A 15,308-nucleotide genomic window follows, 5' to 3' on the forward strand; every position below is an offset into this window, starting at 1 on the left:
CCACTGTGAAGGCCTTGTCTGCCTCTTGTTTATTCAGATGGGTCTTTTTTTTTCTCCTCTAATGAGAGCAATGACTTATTTCTCCAATAACTTTTTTACATTACCTTTGTTTTCAGATTCAGTCTTTACAAGCAATCTTTCTCAGATGATTTTTTTTTTTACTATCTGATGGAACTCATAAAAGACAACACAAATCTACTTCCCAATGAGTTTACTATATCTTACAGTGTTATAATGAGTCAATAGTTTCCCTTTTTAAAAAACTTAGACTCGTTTTCAATTAGAACCTATTCGACTGTAATGAATATAGGAATACAAGTTCCCTCTGGTTATACATTTTAAATGACTTCTAAACACATAATAATAAACATGGTATAATAACACTTCCAACCATGCCAAAAGAAAGAGGAAAGCAATATAGTGCTTGCTTAGATTATTTTCAGTCTCTTAAAATACAAATACCCTCAACTGTTGTGAAGCTTATATACTATAGAGAAAAATAGCTTTAAAAATTAATTAAAGAAATAAATGCATCAAAAAAATCTCAATTTCATTTACTATGAAAAGACATTCTTTCTCATGGTAGGAAACTTAGGTTATGATGAACTTGTCTAGAAATATCCAGGTCATTTACTTCAAAGGTAAAGAGTAGATTCCACCCCACCCCTCCCTCTCCAAAACAGGTGCTGCAATTGGGTCTCTACTTATTGTCAAATAATCAAAATCAGCTGTCAGTTTGCTATAGACTGAATGTCTGTGCCTCCCTCCTCCACCAAAAAGAGTTATACATGGAAACCTAATTTCCAATGTGAGGGTATTGGAGGTGAGGCCTTTGGGAGGTGCCTGTATCACGAGGTTAGAGTCTTCATGAATGGGATTATTGGTGTCCTTACAAAAGAGACCCCAGAGATCCCTGGCCCCTTCCACCACGAGAGGACACAGTGAAATGATGACCCTCTCTGAACCTGGGAAAAGGCTCTCCCAGACACTGCATCTGCCAATGCTTTAATCTTGGACTCTCCAGCTTCCAGAGAAACAAATGTCTATTGTTTATAAGCCACATGATCTATGATATTTTCTTATCTTAGTCTGAAAAGACTAAGACAGAGTTTGAAAAGATAATCTGCTTAGAGAGGAAGTAGCAAGACACCTTTGCTCAGGGGCCTCCCAGAATAAAAGTGCAAATGCTCAGAGCTATGCATTAGGGAGAGTATTAGTACAGAGGTAACCTTAAAGTCCCCTGACCAAATGCATCTTCCTAGGAATGGAAAATTCTGTGTGCAAATAATGACATGCATTATTAATGCAAAAGTACAGAACCAAATAAAAAAACCAATGCTGTGTTATATAAATGTAATTTGAGAGTTAATCAATGCTATATATAGAGAGAGAGGAATCCCTAAACATAAATGTTAGAGAAAAAATTAACATGAAAGCCAACAATGCTTTCTTAAAACAATTCTGCCAGCATCATTTTTTAGTAAGATAAAAGAAAACAATAATATTCATCTGTATTTCTTTCAAACAAGAAACAATGATGAATTCCAAGAAGCACTATGATTTTCCTTAGTAATTCTTCTCTAGCCTACCTGACTTGTCATTTTGCAAATTAAAATACAAGAGGTAAGGAGGAAATTTCTTTTAAATGCTAAAATGATCATTGAGAGAGGGTAGCAGTGAGGCTACTTATAGATCGCTTTTATTTCTCCACAAGTTCTTCTTTTTTTTCCAGAAAGACAACAGAATACTTATTTGAAATGGTTTTAAATTTCCAGATACATTTTTCTGGTTTTACATGACCCTTTGGCCTTAGTAAAATTTGAAGAATGTCGCCCATGGCACACACCACCACTCTAACCTCTGCTCAAACCAATTTTGTTGATTCAAAAATATTCATGTTCATCTTGCTATTCATGATTTATTCATCAACTCTTATTAATAATACATTTCAAATATCAAAGTTAACACTCTTATGGCTGTCTTTTGACATTATCCCTGCAAGTACATACCTAAATAAACAAATAAAAATGAAAGCTTAAGGAATAAAGTGTAATGGGAAAGAGCAAGGAAAATACCACTGTCTTTGAGATGTTTATTTATTTTTAGAACACAAAGAAGCTAAGTAAGCTACTGAGTCGGTCCAGCTTTCAGTACATGTTGCAAACCCCCTGTCTTTGCTCGGTATTTTTCCTTTTGTTGATCTTTAAAACAAAAGCACTGAAACTTTGCTTAGGCAAGCCAGTCTAACATCTCATTCTGCAATTATCTTTGTGGGGTTGAGTCATAAGTAGATAAACTTAAACCAAATGGTAATGCCTCCATACATTTTTATCAGCTTGTTTTTGGTAGGGACCATTTAGAAATGCAATCCGTCTGAATGAACTAAAGATAAATGGATCAGCAACAAAGTGAATCAAGGAGCAGTTTTCAAGACTAGTCAGGGTAGTTGAGACACCATGTTTTACAAGGTAACAGTAAAAGAAAAAGGGTGGGGGAATAGTGGGGAAAACCTGGGTTTGAGTTTCACTTAGTCTTTCTGAATGTCAATTTTCTTGCCTAAAAATGGGGGATAGTGAAGTATTTCATAAATGTATCATCTCCTATCATAATGATGAGCATGTAATAGTTTTAAAATAGTGGCTTATCAATAAGGAAAAGTATTAAACAACTCAAATTACTTTCATGTGGCAACAAAAGCCCATTATTTCAGCTTCAAGTCTATGTAATCCATTCTTCAAGGCCTTAGCAGACTGGCCAGGGACAATCCATGGATGACCACTTCAAAGATCATGTTAAACACAGCCTCTGGTTTGCAGTTCCTCTCAGTGCAATCACGGAACCTCTTTTTCTCCCCTGGAAGAATCGCTGGGTGGTCCTGTCCCCTCTTGGCAGCCAGGGACGTTTTGCAGAGGTTCAGCTCTCTCCACACACACCTGGCCTCCGAGCTGCCACTCATTCCTGCAGATGGGGCTGTGTTTCCCACCCCCGCCGGGTTTCCTGGGCACCGCCAGCTGTTGATGTTGACAACCTCACTCAGTACCGATCGGCTCCCCATGGCATCCGTGAGAAGACCTCTGCAGGACTGCCAGGGGATGCCCTTCGCTGCCACGGTGCCGCCGCTGTTTGAGCTCCGTCAGTGTCCTGTTCTCTTACAAGCCCGTCACTGGGCTTCAAAGGATTCATGCAGGCCTCTGTATCATATCTCTCCCTGCCCACCACGAGTAAGTGTCCCAGGATATCACCAACAGCCCACTGAGCCCTGGTCGCGGGGTGAGGCAAGTGTCTGTGTTTTGGGGAAGCGGTAGTGAGGGCTCGGAGGGTCGGCCTGAGCGTTGTGAGGACACAGGGAGAGACACACAGGCTAGGGGGCAGCTCCCAGAGGCCTGTGGAGTGGTGAGATCCTCCCAGCAGAGAGCCAACTTCAGGGCCGAGGCTTTTCCCTAGTGTTTTCTGCCTGCACCCCTCTCCTCACTGCTTCTCCAGCACAGTCAGCCTATTTGGATATGCTACACACACTGAATACTTCTCCATGAAAGGGGCGTGGGAGTAGAATGTGCCTCTGATGAAGGAACATCACAGGAAGAGACTATGTTGACTGGTTTGCTTTGCACAAAGGTTTTATCCCAGGATGACTGCAATCTCCACCTCTCCCGCTTCCCCAAAGTCCCTCAGATATTCAAGTGTTAGCAGCCCCGTCCAGATACAACTATTCAGAAGATGCTTTATCTTCCTGTTCAACTCTGTCTCCACCCACTATTCCTTGTTTAAACCACCATTGTTATTAAGTCTCTTCCAGTGTCTGGGAGAATGAGATTTTTTTCTATTTAGTCCCCAGGACCAATCCCCGGGCTTCTGGTTCCAGCTCGCCTGACAGTGGATTACACCTGCCAGGGGCACTGGCCCACTGACGCTGTTGGAGGCTCAGCGCCACTGCTGTCCCTGCTTTGGGCTGCAGGGACAAAGGCCCTCAATGGGAAATCAGTGTGAAGCTCCTTATTGGACAGACTAAGAAGCAGTGCCCCTCCTCTCACCACACGGTCTCTGAGTTGGCGTCCTTCCTTGTCCCATCCTAGTCATTGGACTCCTCACTCAAGTGCCAGTTATCTGGTCTGGCTAGTAAGATTCTAAATCCGTCTTGGTCCCTGTTCTGGCAACTTCGGTACATACTGTATTTTTCCTGGATATCTGCCTGGCCCACGCAAAGCTGGTGCCCTGAGCTCAAAAGTCAGGTCTGGCGGGAGTCTTGGGCAGCACCGCTCTGGCAGGATTCACTGCGTTGGGTCCTGGGCACCAGCAGAGCCCTGCTGCCTCCCCTTAGATCCGTCCTGGGCCTCAGCCTGGCTGCAGAACACTCCTGCTTGCTCTCTGTGATTCCTCTCACCCCAGAGAACCCCAGCCAGGCATACAGCCTCTGTATTCATTCAGGGGGACGAGCCCTGCCACATCAGCCCCCTGCCCCGTCTTTGGGAAACCGGTCAGCTATGTTTTGTTACTGAACCCTGTGACCGTTTTCCCTCCCTGCCCAGACATTCCCTACTCCACCCCAGTGCTTGCGTGCTTCCACAAGGCTTATCTGCATTTTAAAACTAACTCTTATCAATGTCTGCAGCATGTTAAAAATATTCGACCCCATATTTTATCGCTCTTAGATTCACATTTATGTTTTAGGATATGGAAGCCCCGGAAAACTTGCTTTCTGGGGTTTGTGACAAGGAATGGCCTCAGCCACCAGCCTCTTACAGAATTGTTGCATAGGGAAGTATAATCCTGCACTGTCTCTGCAATTCACATGTGTCTACTGACAGTATCCTCCAAGTTATGCTATTGTCTTTCCCTCTTTGTTCTTCATTTTGCTGGGCTGCCTGTCCCATGATGTATGTCTACTTCCATGCTATTGATATCAGAAAATATACTCTCACAGCTCAGGTTTATGTTTGAGACATATTATTCTGTAGAGTAACTGTCACAATGACATCTGCACTAAGATTTTTTTTTTTAACTATTGTATTTTCATGATCTTGATTATCCTAAAATCAAAGTGGGGGAGGCAAATTAAAGGTATTATAGCCACTTGTGCATCAGTATTGCACTTTATGTAAGACTATAAAAATAATGGGGATGAAAGTGCTTTGTAAAATACTATTTAAGTTATTATTCTAGTTCAGTTTATATTATTACATTTTCAAAAATGTGTCAGTTAAAATAAAAAGCTATATTTTCCTCTATATTATAACTATGCTTTGAACCAGAAATAAACCACTGTTAGCCATGTTTTCATTACTTCCTTTACAGATATTTATTTTCTTTAGCCTGTTATAGCTATGAAATTCTAGAATGATATTCATAGAACTATACACCTAAAAGAGACTTTAAAACTTGTATCTATTTTTTTGCCTTTAGGCAGAACTGCCCTTAATAAACCTATTCATACAAATGAAGAAATATGCAATTGAAAAAAAGTGAATGTTTTCCTGATTATAAATATAAAGCTTACATTAAAAAAAAAATGTTCTGTATCTTCCCTTCATTCAATATAAAATATTTCTGGTCTAGAAATATAAATAATCATCAAGGGCAACATAAAACAAACAACTGTATTTTCTTTGCTAGTACTTAGCATAAAAAGCATCGATTGTGGTTTGTTTTACTGCTCTTACTGATGGGTTTTCTGTCCCCTTTCACCCTAGTTGTTTTTGTCTACAACCATGACATTTAGAAAATAATACCACTGGAAAGTGTTTAAAACAACAGGACCAGAATTTTAAATTAAAAAAAAGTAAGCCAATACAATGACCATTTTTTATATTTTCTGCTGTAGTTACTAACACATATACTGATTTTTTAAAATTATAATCTTATACTCATTTTTTCATGTAACATTACATCATAAATATTTTCATATTCTGACATTGTGTTGATATCTTTTATTTTAATAAATGTATAATATTTAATTAAATGAATGCACTATTATTGTTACTCTTTATTATTATATAGTGAGAAAATAAATATGTTGGAGTACACAGTTTTACATTTTCAGGACTTGATCTCTAACTTCAAATTACCTTTCCAAATGATTCTCCTAGTTCTGTCATCAGCCACATGTGAGTGCTCTAGCAGCAAACGTTTCAATGATTTGAATTTGCACTAAGTTTGGAATAGTGCTTTTCATGTAATTAATCTTTCGGGAACCAAATAAAGAGGAAAAAAGCCACCTCAGCTGCTGCACACATCAGATGATTAAAACACTTTGATTACTTTCAGATTATTATAGAGTGATGTGGAGTCTTATATCAGATAGTTGGTTATCGGATGTTTTAGAAGGGTAGTTAGGAAATGAGAACGGCTGCTCCTTGCCTGCTTCCTGCCTGGTCTCGACCCCTTGCTCTGGAGGCCCTTTCATAAATGTAGGAATGGAACATATTAAAGATGATTCTCTTTTCTGATATGATTGTATTCCTCCCTTGCTGAAAGAATCTTCAGTGGCTTCTAGTGTCCATACATAAGTTCCAAAGCCTAAGTCCTGGTTCCAAAGCTGCAGAACGGGCCTACAGAAAGCAGTACCCGGGCGCCGGGCGCAGGCCACAGACGCAGACACAGAGGACTTGGTTTCTAGTCCCATCCCTGTGCTAACGCTTAACCCTCCAGTTTGCTTACCCGTGCACTGAGAATAATAGTATCTATTTTACCAGGCTCTTCAGAAGATTAGATAAGAACTCATTTGAAAGTGTCTAGAAGGAAGGACCTCAAGTGCATTCCTTTCTCTCATTCCTCCTCCATGTGGGCTCAGCCTTCCTCACCCCACCTGCCATGGATTACCCATACTCACTCTGTTCTTCTGTTCCTACACCTCTGCCAATTCTATTTTCTCCCTCAAATGTTTGTTCGTCACATCTCCAGAATCTGATCTAAGACCCAAGGAGGAAGCCTCTTCAGACTCATCTCCCCAACTGCCATGGCTCATCCTTCTCCGAGCATTTATCATACTTTGCTCTATGTCATAGCTGCACACGGGGCATAACCTGTCTTTTGGAGATGGACCCCATGCCTCAATGCTCTTTGAATCCCCAGCACATTGCCCGGTGCAGCATAAGCACCTGTTTATTGTTGGTTTTGTTTCATTCCATCCTATTATACGCCATGCGTTTTTCTCTGGCTCTCCTTTCCCTGCCTTTATGTGTTGTATTTCATAGGCAGGGAAATCCCACATTGAACACATCCACTGTGAATAATAGAGATGGAAGGCTGTGAACTTCCCCTAACCTCCAGACAGGCACACAAAAATCCCAACAAGTAAATGAAATGACAGTTTTAAGAAAGGGAGAGAAAAAAGCCCTAGCCTGTCAAAGAAGCAGCTTTTGCATGTCTAAATCTGTCTGTTTTGGGATGTAAGCCAAAGTCAGGGGTCCAAGACTTTTCCAATTCTATTGCATTCCATTTATTATTTATATAGTGCATATTGCTGTAGTCTCTAAGCACTTTAAAATGAAATACAACATACCTCTGGGAGTGAAAAAGGAAATGAGGAATGAGCAAGAGGGGGAGGTGTTGGAACATTGCTTATCATTGTGAGCGCAGTGAGGTCTGAGCTGAGATGTGATGCTCCTCCCCTCTCTGACACAGGTGTGACTAACGCATTGTTCAATGTCAGGGGCATAAATTTACAATGGAAGCTCGAAGCCAATCCAACCTTTAAAAAAAAAAAGCTTTCTTTATTCTTTGCTTGAGAAATGCAGGGGTGGGGGACACTGAGTAGGACCCCTCCTTCTCGACTATCCACCTGGAAATTCAGAACCTGATCAGAACATAATTGATATCCACACTCACCATATAAACATCACCCTTCAATATTTAAAAAAATTTCTTGTGGCAAATGACACCACACACGCTAAAGCTTCTGGATGCTGTCTTTCAATCACACGGTTCAGTTTCCTATGTCATTTGGAAATTCTCAACAGGGAGAAGACAGGGAAAGAGCCAGGCAGTGTTGTCAGGGCGCCATGGAGCACCCCATGTTCTGTCTTTGTCCCAAAGGCAACAGCCCAGGTACACATACAGTGGGGGGGGGGGTGTCAATGCTTGCTTTCCTCTTAACTGAATTCTTCTGATATTTTTTGATATGCCCTTCATTCAGGAAGTCTGAGGAACCCCCAGGATCTCTCCTGAAATAGAAAAGCATCCAAATGCTTTGATCCTTGACATCAACATTTTGATAGCTTTAAATGGGGTCTTTAGGCAAGCCCCGACTTTACTGGGGGCAGGGGCTTCGATAAGCCTTTTTAGGCATGTAGAGTTGCTAGTGGAAGCCTTGGACCAGAGTTGCTAGTGGAATAAGCTAAATAGAGATGCCATAGCCTGGGGTGTTCAATATGCTTTTTTAATGATTAAAAACGCTGATTCCAGTGGGAGCAAAGCACACGCTGTAGAGATTATTACAGTTTGAAGCATGTTCTGTGTGAGTGGTGAGGGCAGCATGGGAGGGGCTAGGGAATAAGACCCTGAAAGATGTCAGCTCCTGCAGCGAGGAGGTAAGAGGGCCTCCACGATTCAGGAACTCAGCTGGAGGACAGAGGCGGGGGGGGGGTGGGGGGGTGGGGGGGTAGAGGTGTTGGCCTCTGTCTTGTACAAAGGTTTTTAAAACTTGAGTCTCAAGTGGTTTCCCATTTTGTGTAAAATGTCCCTCTGTAACTACCTACCCTTCAAAATGCTAGACACAGCAGCTTTCTGTGAGCAGTGCACTGAGGGATGGGAGGGAAGCCTGCATCTGTGTTTTGGGAGGGAAGTGGCTTGGAGAGAGGTGTTAGCCCAAGAGGGGCCTGAGGGGAAGTCTGAGTGTGGTGTGGAGGGCCAGGGGACAGTTGCAGCCACATGGGCTTGTGGAACATGGACACAGGATCCCTGGCTTCTTGGAATTGTCAGGAGTTAGGGCCATATGTCCTGCATCCATGTAACATGGGGAAGGGATGGGCATCGGAGGGAGGATCATTATATATGAATTTTAAAGAAAGAGTTGAGCTGGAATGATTATAAACTGGAATAACTGCTGAAGTATAGATTCATTTCTAATTAAAGAAAAGGGAGGGAGGGAAAGAGGGAGGGGAGAGGGAAGGAGGAAGGAACGAGGGAAGGAAGGAAGGAAGGAAGGAAGGAAGGAAGGAAGGGGAAATCTCTGCAGGCCTGTGCTGTGTCGCCTATGGCTTCTGCTGAGAGTGGATCCTGGGAAAGACAGCAATGTGCTCCGTATCTCCCAGGAGTGGCTTTAAACGGTGGGGGAGGGGAGTAGAACTCAAGACACTTGGAGCTTTCAGGAACCACACTAGGTCCTTGGAGGCGACCTGAAACAGGCAGATGTGGGCTAGGGGAACCCCAAACTGTGAGGTGCTGGGTCCTGTGCCTAAGGGCCCCCAACGAGTTCACAGCCATCCTCATGTTCTCCCAGGTGTAATTATGCATTCCTAAATCAACATATTGCCCATCCACAACCATTTGGATTTTAAACATAACCCAAAAGAATGACCAACAAAAAAATGCAGTTGAGTAGGGACTTGGTACTTTCACTTAAATCCTTTTTTAAAGAAAAAAAATTTAATTTTTTTATTGTATTCGTTGTGGTGACATTGGTTAATAAAATTATACAGGTTTCAGGAGTACAATTCCGTATTACATCATCTGTATATTGTATTGTGTGTTCACCACCCCAAGTCAGGTCTCCTTCCATCACCATTTATCCCCCTTTACCCTCTCCTACTCCCATCCCTCCCTTTCCCTCTGGTAATCACCACACTGTGGTCTGTGTCTATGAGCTTTTTGTTTGTTTGTGGTTTTTTGCTTAATTCCTTCACCTTTTTCACCCAGTCCCCAATCCCTTTCCCCTCTAACAGTTATCAGTCTGTTCTCTGCTTCTGTTTTGTTTATTTAGTTCATTAAATTCCACATATGAGTGAAATCATATGGTATTTGGGTTTCTCTGACTGGCTTATTTCACTTAGCAAACTACTCTCCAGGTCCGTCCACGCTTGGTCCTCATGTCAAGGTGATGAGGGCAGATAGCGACACCACTACCTCAGAAGAGAAGAGCGAGGCTCATCTCTGGAAGGTTATGCAGTAAACCAAAACCTTTACCATTTTCAGTCTGCTTTACCTTGCACAACTGGGTAGCTGTAGTCTGTGACATCTGGGTAGATAAGTCTTTTATTGTGTGCAAGAGTTTTGTGTGTGTGTTTGTTTTTCCAGTGTCTCCTTAAATCTTGGGGCGCAGGAAGGTCTGCTCGGCTCTAGCTGATCACTGCCATGCCAGAACATGGACTCGGGTCTTCCGATTGTTCAAGAGTCGCTGAACATTTATATTTATACATAAAGTTTGTTGCTATTTTAATATTGGGGCACTTGAAAAGGAAAAGCAATCAAAACACTGTGCGAACTAGGCACACTGGTAACTCCTCTCAGGGTTCTTCACAGAGAAAGTATAAAGGTGATGCAACCCACGGCTGCGCCCTCTTCCTACTCCTCTTCTCCCCCAGACTCACTTGGTCTGAATATCTTCCCCTTTTGTCTATTCCCCTTCGTCTGAGTCATTCTCACTTTGCTTTGGGGACATTAAGAAATCAGTTGCTGGCCAGGGAAAGTTCTTTAGTTTGTTTGTGTGCTTGTTCAGCATCCCTGAGTGGGCTGAGCTAGATAGGAGTTAGCTGGAGAGCATGGGGGCTGGGAAGGGAGAGCAAGGAAGGATTTGGAAGCACCAGGCACAGGCAGTGCCTTTGTAGGAGAGGGAGTGAAAGAATGGAGCTGATAGCACTTTTAGTAAATACTAAATAGTAATGAAATCCTAAGTAATAGGCTACCAAGTAACTACGATAAGCATGCCAGTTGTTTGCTGTATTTCGGCGCACAGCTGGAGGTGAGAGCTGGACACATCGCTCCAACATGGCAGACAGTTTTGCTGTACGGGGAGAAAAACCTGAGTGATGAACACAAGGCAAATGTGTCTGCTATTGTGCAAACAAATACAACAAATGGTGGAAGAAGAATGATGGAGAAAAGAAGATATTCGGTTTCCATCGTTCTAAGTAGATGTTCCATCTTGTTGTGGCAGATAGACAGGATTTCGTTAATTAGCAGCAGATTTCGGAAATGACTATATTGTAACTTATCTCTGCTCTGCATTTGGTAATGAAAGTGCTTTTGACTGTTATGCTTTAGTAAGTCAAGCAACAATATTTCTTAGCTCCTATTGTGTACAAAGTAGCAGGCACTTTGGGGGCAGGTAAAGGATGGATGTAACATTTTCTTTTGAGCAGCTTACAGTCTAGTGGTATTAGATTTGCAAGGAGAATGAAGCTCCCCTACAAAGCCTATATCAAATCTTAAACAGTTTTAAGTAATATTAAAAAAATCTATTAGTCACTTCTTCTAGAAATCATGTCCCTTTGTATTCGTCTGAACATAATTTAAACCACATTTAGTAAAACTCTCTGTTACCCTGTTATATGGCCACTTTGTTTTTATGTTTCTGTAAGGAAATGCAAAGAAGAGCATTTTCTTTGAAGCATTTAAACAATTTTAAACAATAAAGCAGTGTTTATATTTATGTAATCTGAAGGCTATCTGAGGCTGGAGGATTCAATTACTATACACAGTGATCTTTTCTCCTCACACTCCTTTTTTCTCATCTTCCCCTTCTTTTTTATTATTATATTCATACTGCCATGAACTTCATACATATTTATTAAAAAACTATCACTTCTCTTTCCCACTCAATTCAGCAGGCCAACTCCAAAGTTAGGTACCTGTCTTCCCACTTCTGAAGCCTGCCAAGGTTATCAGTACACCCAAACAGTCAAAAAATATTAAAACAGAACAATGGTAGTACTACCCAGTAAAGAACAATGAAATCCAGACACTGTCAAAATTAAGAGGTTTGATTAATGCCACATTAACTTTATTTCCACTGCTTCCCAAAATGGGTAAAAAAAAGGGGGGGGCAGCACAAGGCCAGAGTAATGTACTGACCCTAAGGAGTATTTTTAATAAAACACAATTTTGAAAATAATGTCCAAGTTACTTGATGTGTTATCAAAAGATCACCTTATGTCTATCAAGATGTTAATTATAGGACCTAAAAGTAGCCTTTACCTCAAAGCCCATTTCCTACCAAAACTTCCCCACTATCAAATTTACTTATGCCTCTCCTGTGACAGCTGAGTATCAGGATTATAATGAATGCAGTCTATATCTGGGATCTCAATGAGTCAAACCCTATTTTCCACACAGACATAAAATTTGTGTGACTTTTAAATCATTTTGAGTAGATCCTGACCTAATATTAAGACATTGAGAACAAGTGATTCTCAAAAGAATCGTAAAAATTCAGAATGCTGCAAAGAATAAACACCTTGAAGGAAAATTGTCTGAAAATCCTAGGTTGGGATCAAACAAGTAACTGTTTAAAGTCACTTAGTTGGCATTCCATCCTTTAATCGGTCTGTGGGAATCCTGCTACCATCTATGCATTTCAAGCTTCTTTCTGACATCCTCTCAACAATTTTCAAAGCTATTTATTGTGCTGCTTTCAGGAAATCAATAAAAATGACTTAGACTTTTGTGTAGTGAAAGAACAGAAAAACAAAATGCTTAATTGGTCCAGCTGTGCCTTCATATTTATTTAAATTAAAAGAAATAAGCTAATCTGTGTTGAATGCAGAATCCATTGAAATGTGACAAATTGGTGTTACTTTGTTTTTCTTGAAAGTAATTTTTCAGAAATCTCTAAGCTTTTTTTGTAAATTTACAATAATCAGAAACCTCTTTTTTTTTTCTCTCTGTGAAAATCAGTGGTTGGTAATCTCTTTATAAGTAGAACAAATATACTGTTGACATTGATATTTTAAATACTTCAAGTCACATATTTCAACCTAAACGCTTATGTTTTATATTTTGATGTTAAATAATTTTTGAATTCTATCATTTGGTAAATTATCTCAGTTTTCAAAAACAATTATTAGTGATCACTGTGAACAAACTTCAATGACACTACCTTCAAAAGTAAACGGATATGCGCTTTCATTTCAGAGTCCTTCTGCATGTTAATGTGCGGACAAAAATTGTGAAGTGCCGACCCCTCCCCCAGCCTCCCTCACCGGTAGCCCAGTGGCGGTGGCTCATGTCTACGTGGCTCGGTGCCAACAGAAATGCCTACGGAAAGGAAAGCCTGTTCTGAACAGCCTTTGTGAAAGATGAGAAGACAAAGCCTAACACTGTGAAACTTCTTTAGGACATTTTCCAGGGAACTGAGCGTTTTGAGTGTTCTACGTGGGAACATGCGCGGCACAATGACGCATTTCACTGCGCTCAGGCTTGCCAAACATTCCAGCGCACCCCGCGGCCGAGGCTAATAAACTGGCTGAACCGGGAGATGGTCACAGACTCAGGAAAGCTTGCCTCCCGCCCCCTTTGTGGTTACACAGAACCGTCAGTGACTTCCGTCTGAAACAGAGGCCAGGTCTGTTCTCAAATCCCATGCTCTGGAGGAGGTCTAAGAATATCTGAGAGTTACTTGAGCCAGTTCAGGTGGTTTATAAGGAAGGGCAAAACAGTCCCGTTGTGTGGTACCAAAATCACTTTCAAAATGAACAGACGTCTCTGAAGAGGGCAAGCACACCGACACCGTGTCACCTCTAACTGTGGGGAGCTGGACTGGTTAACTCTTTCCTCTTCGTGCTTTTTCCTGTTAAATGTAATTCTATTAGGTGCAATCTATCATATCGTGGTTCTTGTGTCTGAGACCCCCTTTTCTTAGACATTTTAACTTATGTCAGAGCCTCAGAAACTTGAGGACAAAATCACAGAACACCAGGTAGCAGGATAGGCCATGCTGTACTTCGATACTGGCAATGTGGCATTCCAGCCCCCCCCCCCCCCATGGAGTGTTTGGTGGATGCAGGAAATTCTATTCACTGGGTTTTTTCAGTTATCCAGGAGCATTTTGTTATTCAGATTAACAAGAACCTGTTGTAATGTGACTTTGTGATACAACAGATAAAGAGGTCAAAATAGAAGCAGATGGAGACTGTTTTCTAAGAATGAATGATAAACTTTAGCAGATTAAAAAAAAAATGTAATCAATCCAGTCTTGCGACAAGGCAGGATTGAGAAGAAATCTTTTGAATTTAAAATCTAGTGTATCACTCATGTGTGGAATCTAATGAACAAACTGAACTAACAAGGAAAATGGAGACAGACTCATAGACAGAGAGCAGGATGACAGTTGGGTGGGGGAGTTAGGGGGGGGCTGAATGAAAAGGAAAAGGGACTCATGGACGTGGACAGCAGTGTGGTGATTGCTGGGGGTAGGGGGTGTAAGGGGACTAAATGGTAATGGAAAAAAAATACAATAACGATTAAAACAATAAATAAAAATAATAAAATAAAATAAAATCTAGAGTAAGTTTGCCCTGAAAATTAGAGAAAATCGCAGGATATTTTTTAAATGCACAACTAAGAAACAAACGTATTGCTTAAATAGACAAGTAAATGGCTTTAGACATTAAAATAGGTATGCACGTATGTACATTTTGGGTTTTTCCTTTCCTGTTAGGATTAGAGTAAGTTTTAGACTAAATTTATTTAGGAGTTGATTATTTGGTTTGCCAATAATAACCAATTTTTTGTAACTCTTTTAAAAATTACATTAGCACAAGAACAGATGTTTGTTTTAGAAAAACATGCATAACATTTTTCACATTTTTAAATGCTAGGTTCCAGAATACTAGTGATCTAACAAAACTGATAGTGTCATGGTCACTAAAGTGGAATGCTCCGAAAGGACTCGCAGAACACATGAATGAAAGAATAAGACAATCAGATATCAAAGTCTGGATAATTTCCAACTCTATTATTCCCACCCCATGCCACCTCTTTTGTGTTAATCTCACAGCAACTGATGGATGGTGCAAGGGTTGGCTTTGGTGTTTAAGAGACTGAAGCAGCTCTTTAAGCAACTGAAAGTTCAACAGTCAACAGTCTTGCTCTTCACATAGTCCCTCCCACACTTCCATGGAGGCTTTCTCATTGGCTGCCTGTGACAGACAGCCTCTCAGTAACCCCCAATGACGCCTACCCCTGGTACTCATGCTCTTGTGCAGTGCCTTCCCCTTCGGTGTGGGCCGAGTTTAGTGACTTGTTTCCAACAAATGGCATTTGGCAGAGGCAATGCATGTCCCTAGCAAGATTAGGTTACAAAACGGCCATGGCTTCTGTCCTGGGTGCTTTCTCTTGCTTGCTCCATCCAGAGACAGTCAGCTGCTGTGCTGTGA

At 41.2% G+C, this 15,308-nt stretch overlaps 1 protein-coding gene across 1 annotated transcript in view; it reads left to right on the top strand.

Moving 5' to 3' along the window:
- The first annotated feature begins 3,053 nt into the window (after positions 1-3,053).
- The window catches only part of SPMIP2 (sperm microtubule inner protein 2), an 85,502-nt gene continuing 73,247 nt past the window's right edge, over positions 3,054-15,308 (top strand). The window contains exon 1 of the mRNA XM_090290163.1: positions 3,054-3,221. Coding sequence (XP_090146289.1) covers positions 3,054-3,221 — 168 coding nt within the window. The remainder of the gene's footprint in view (positions 3,222-15,308) is intronic.

The sequence above is a fragment of the Furipterus horrens genome, unplaced genomic scaffold (genome assembly GCF_987537825.1).
Source record: "Furipterus horrens unplaced genomic scaffold, mFurHor1.1.pri manual_scaffold_10, whole genome shotgun sequence".
In the NCBI taxonomy this organism is placed as follows: domain Eukaryota; kingdom Metazoa; phylum Chordata; class Mammalia; order Chiroptera; family Furipteridae; genus Furipterus; species Furipterus horrens.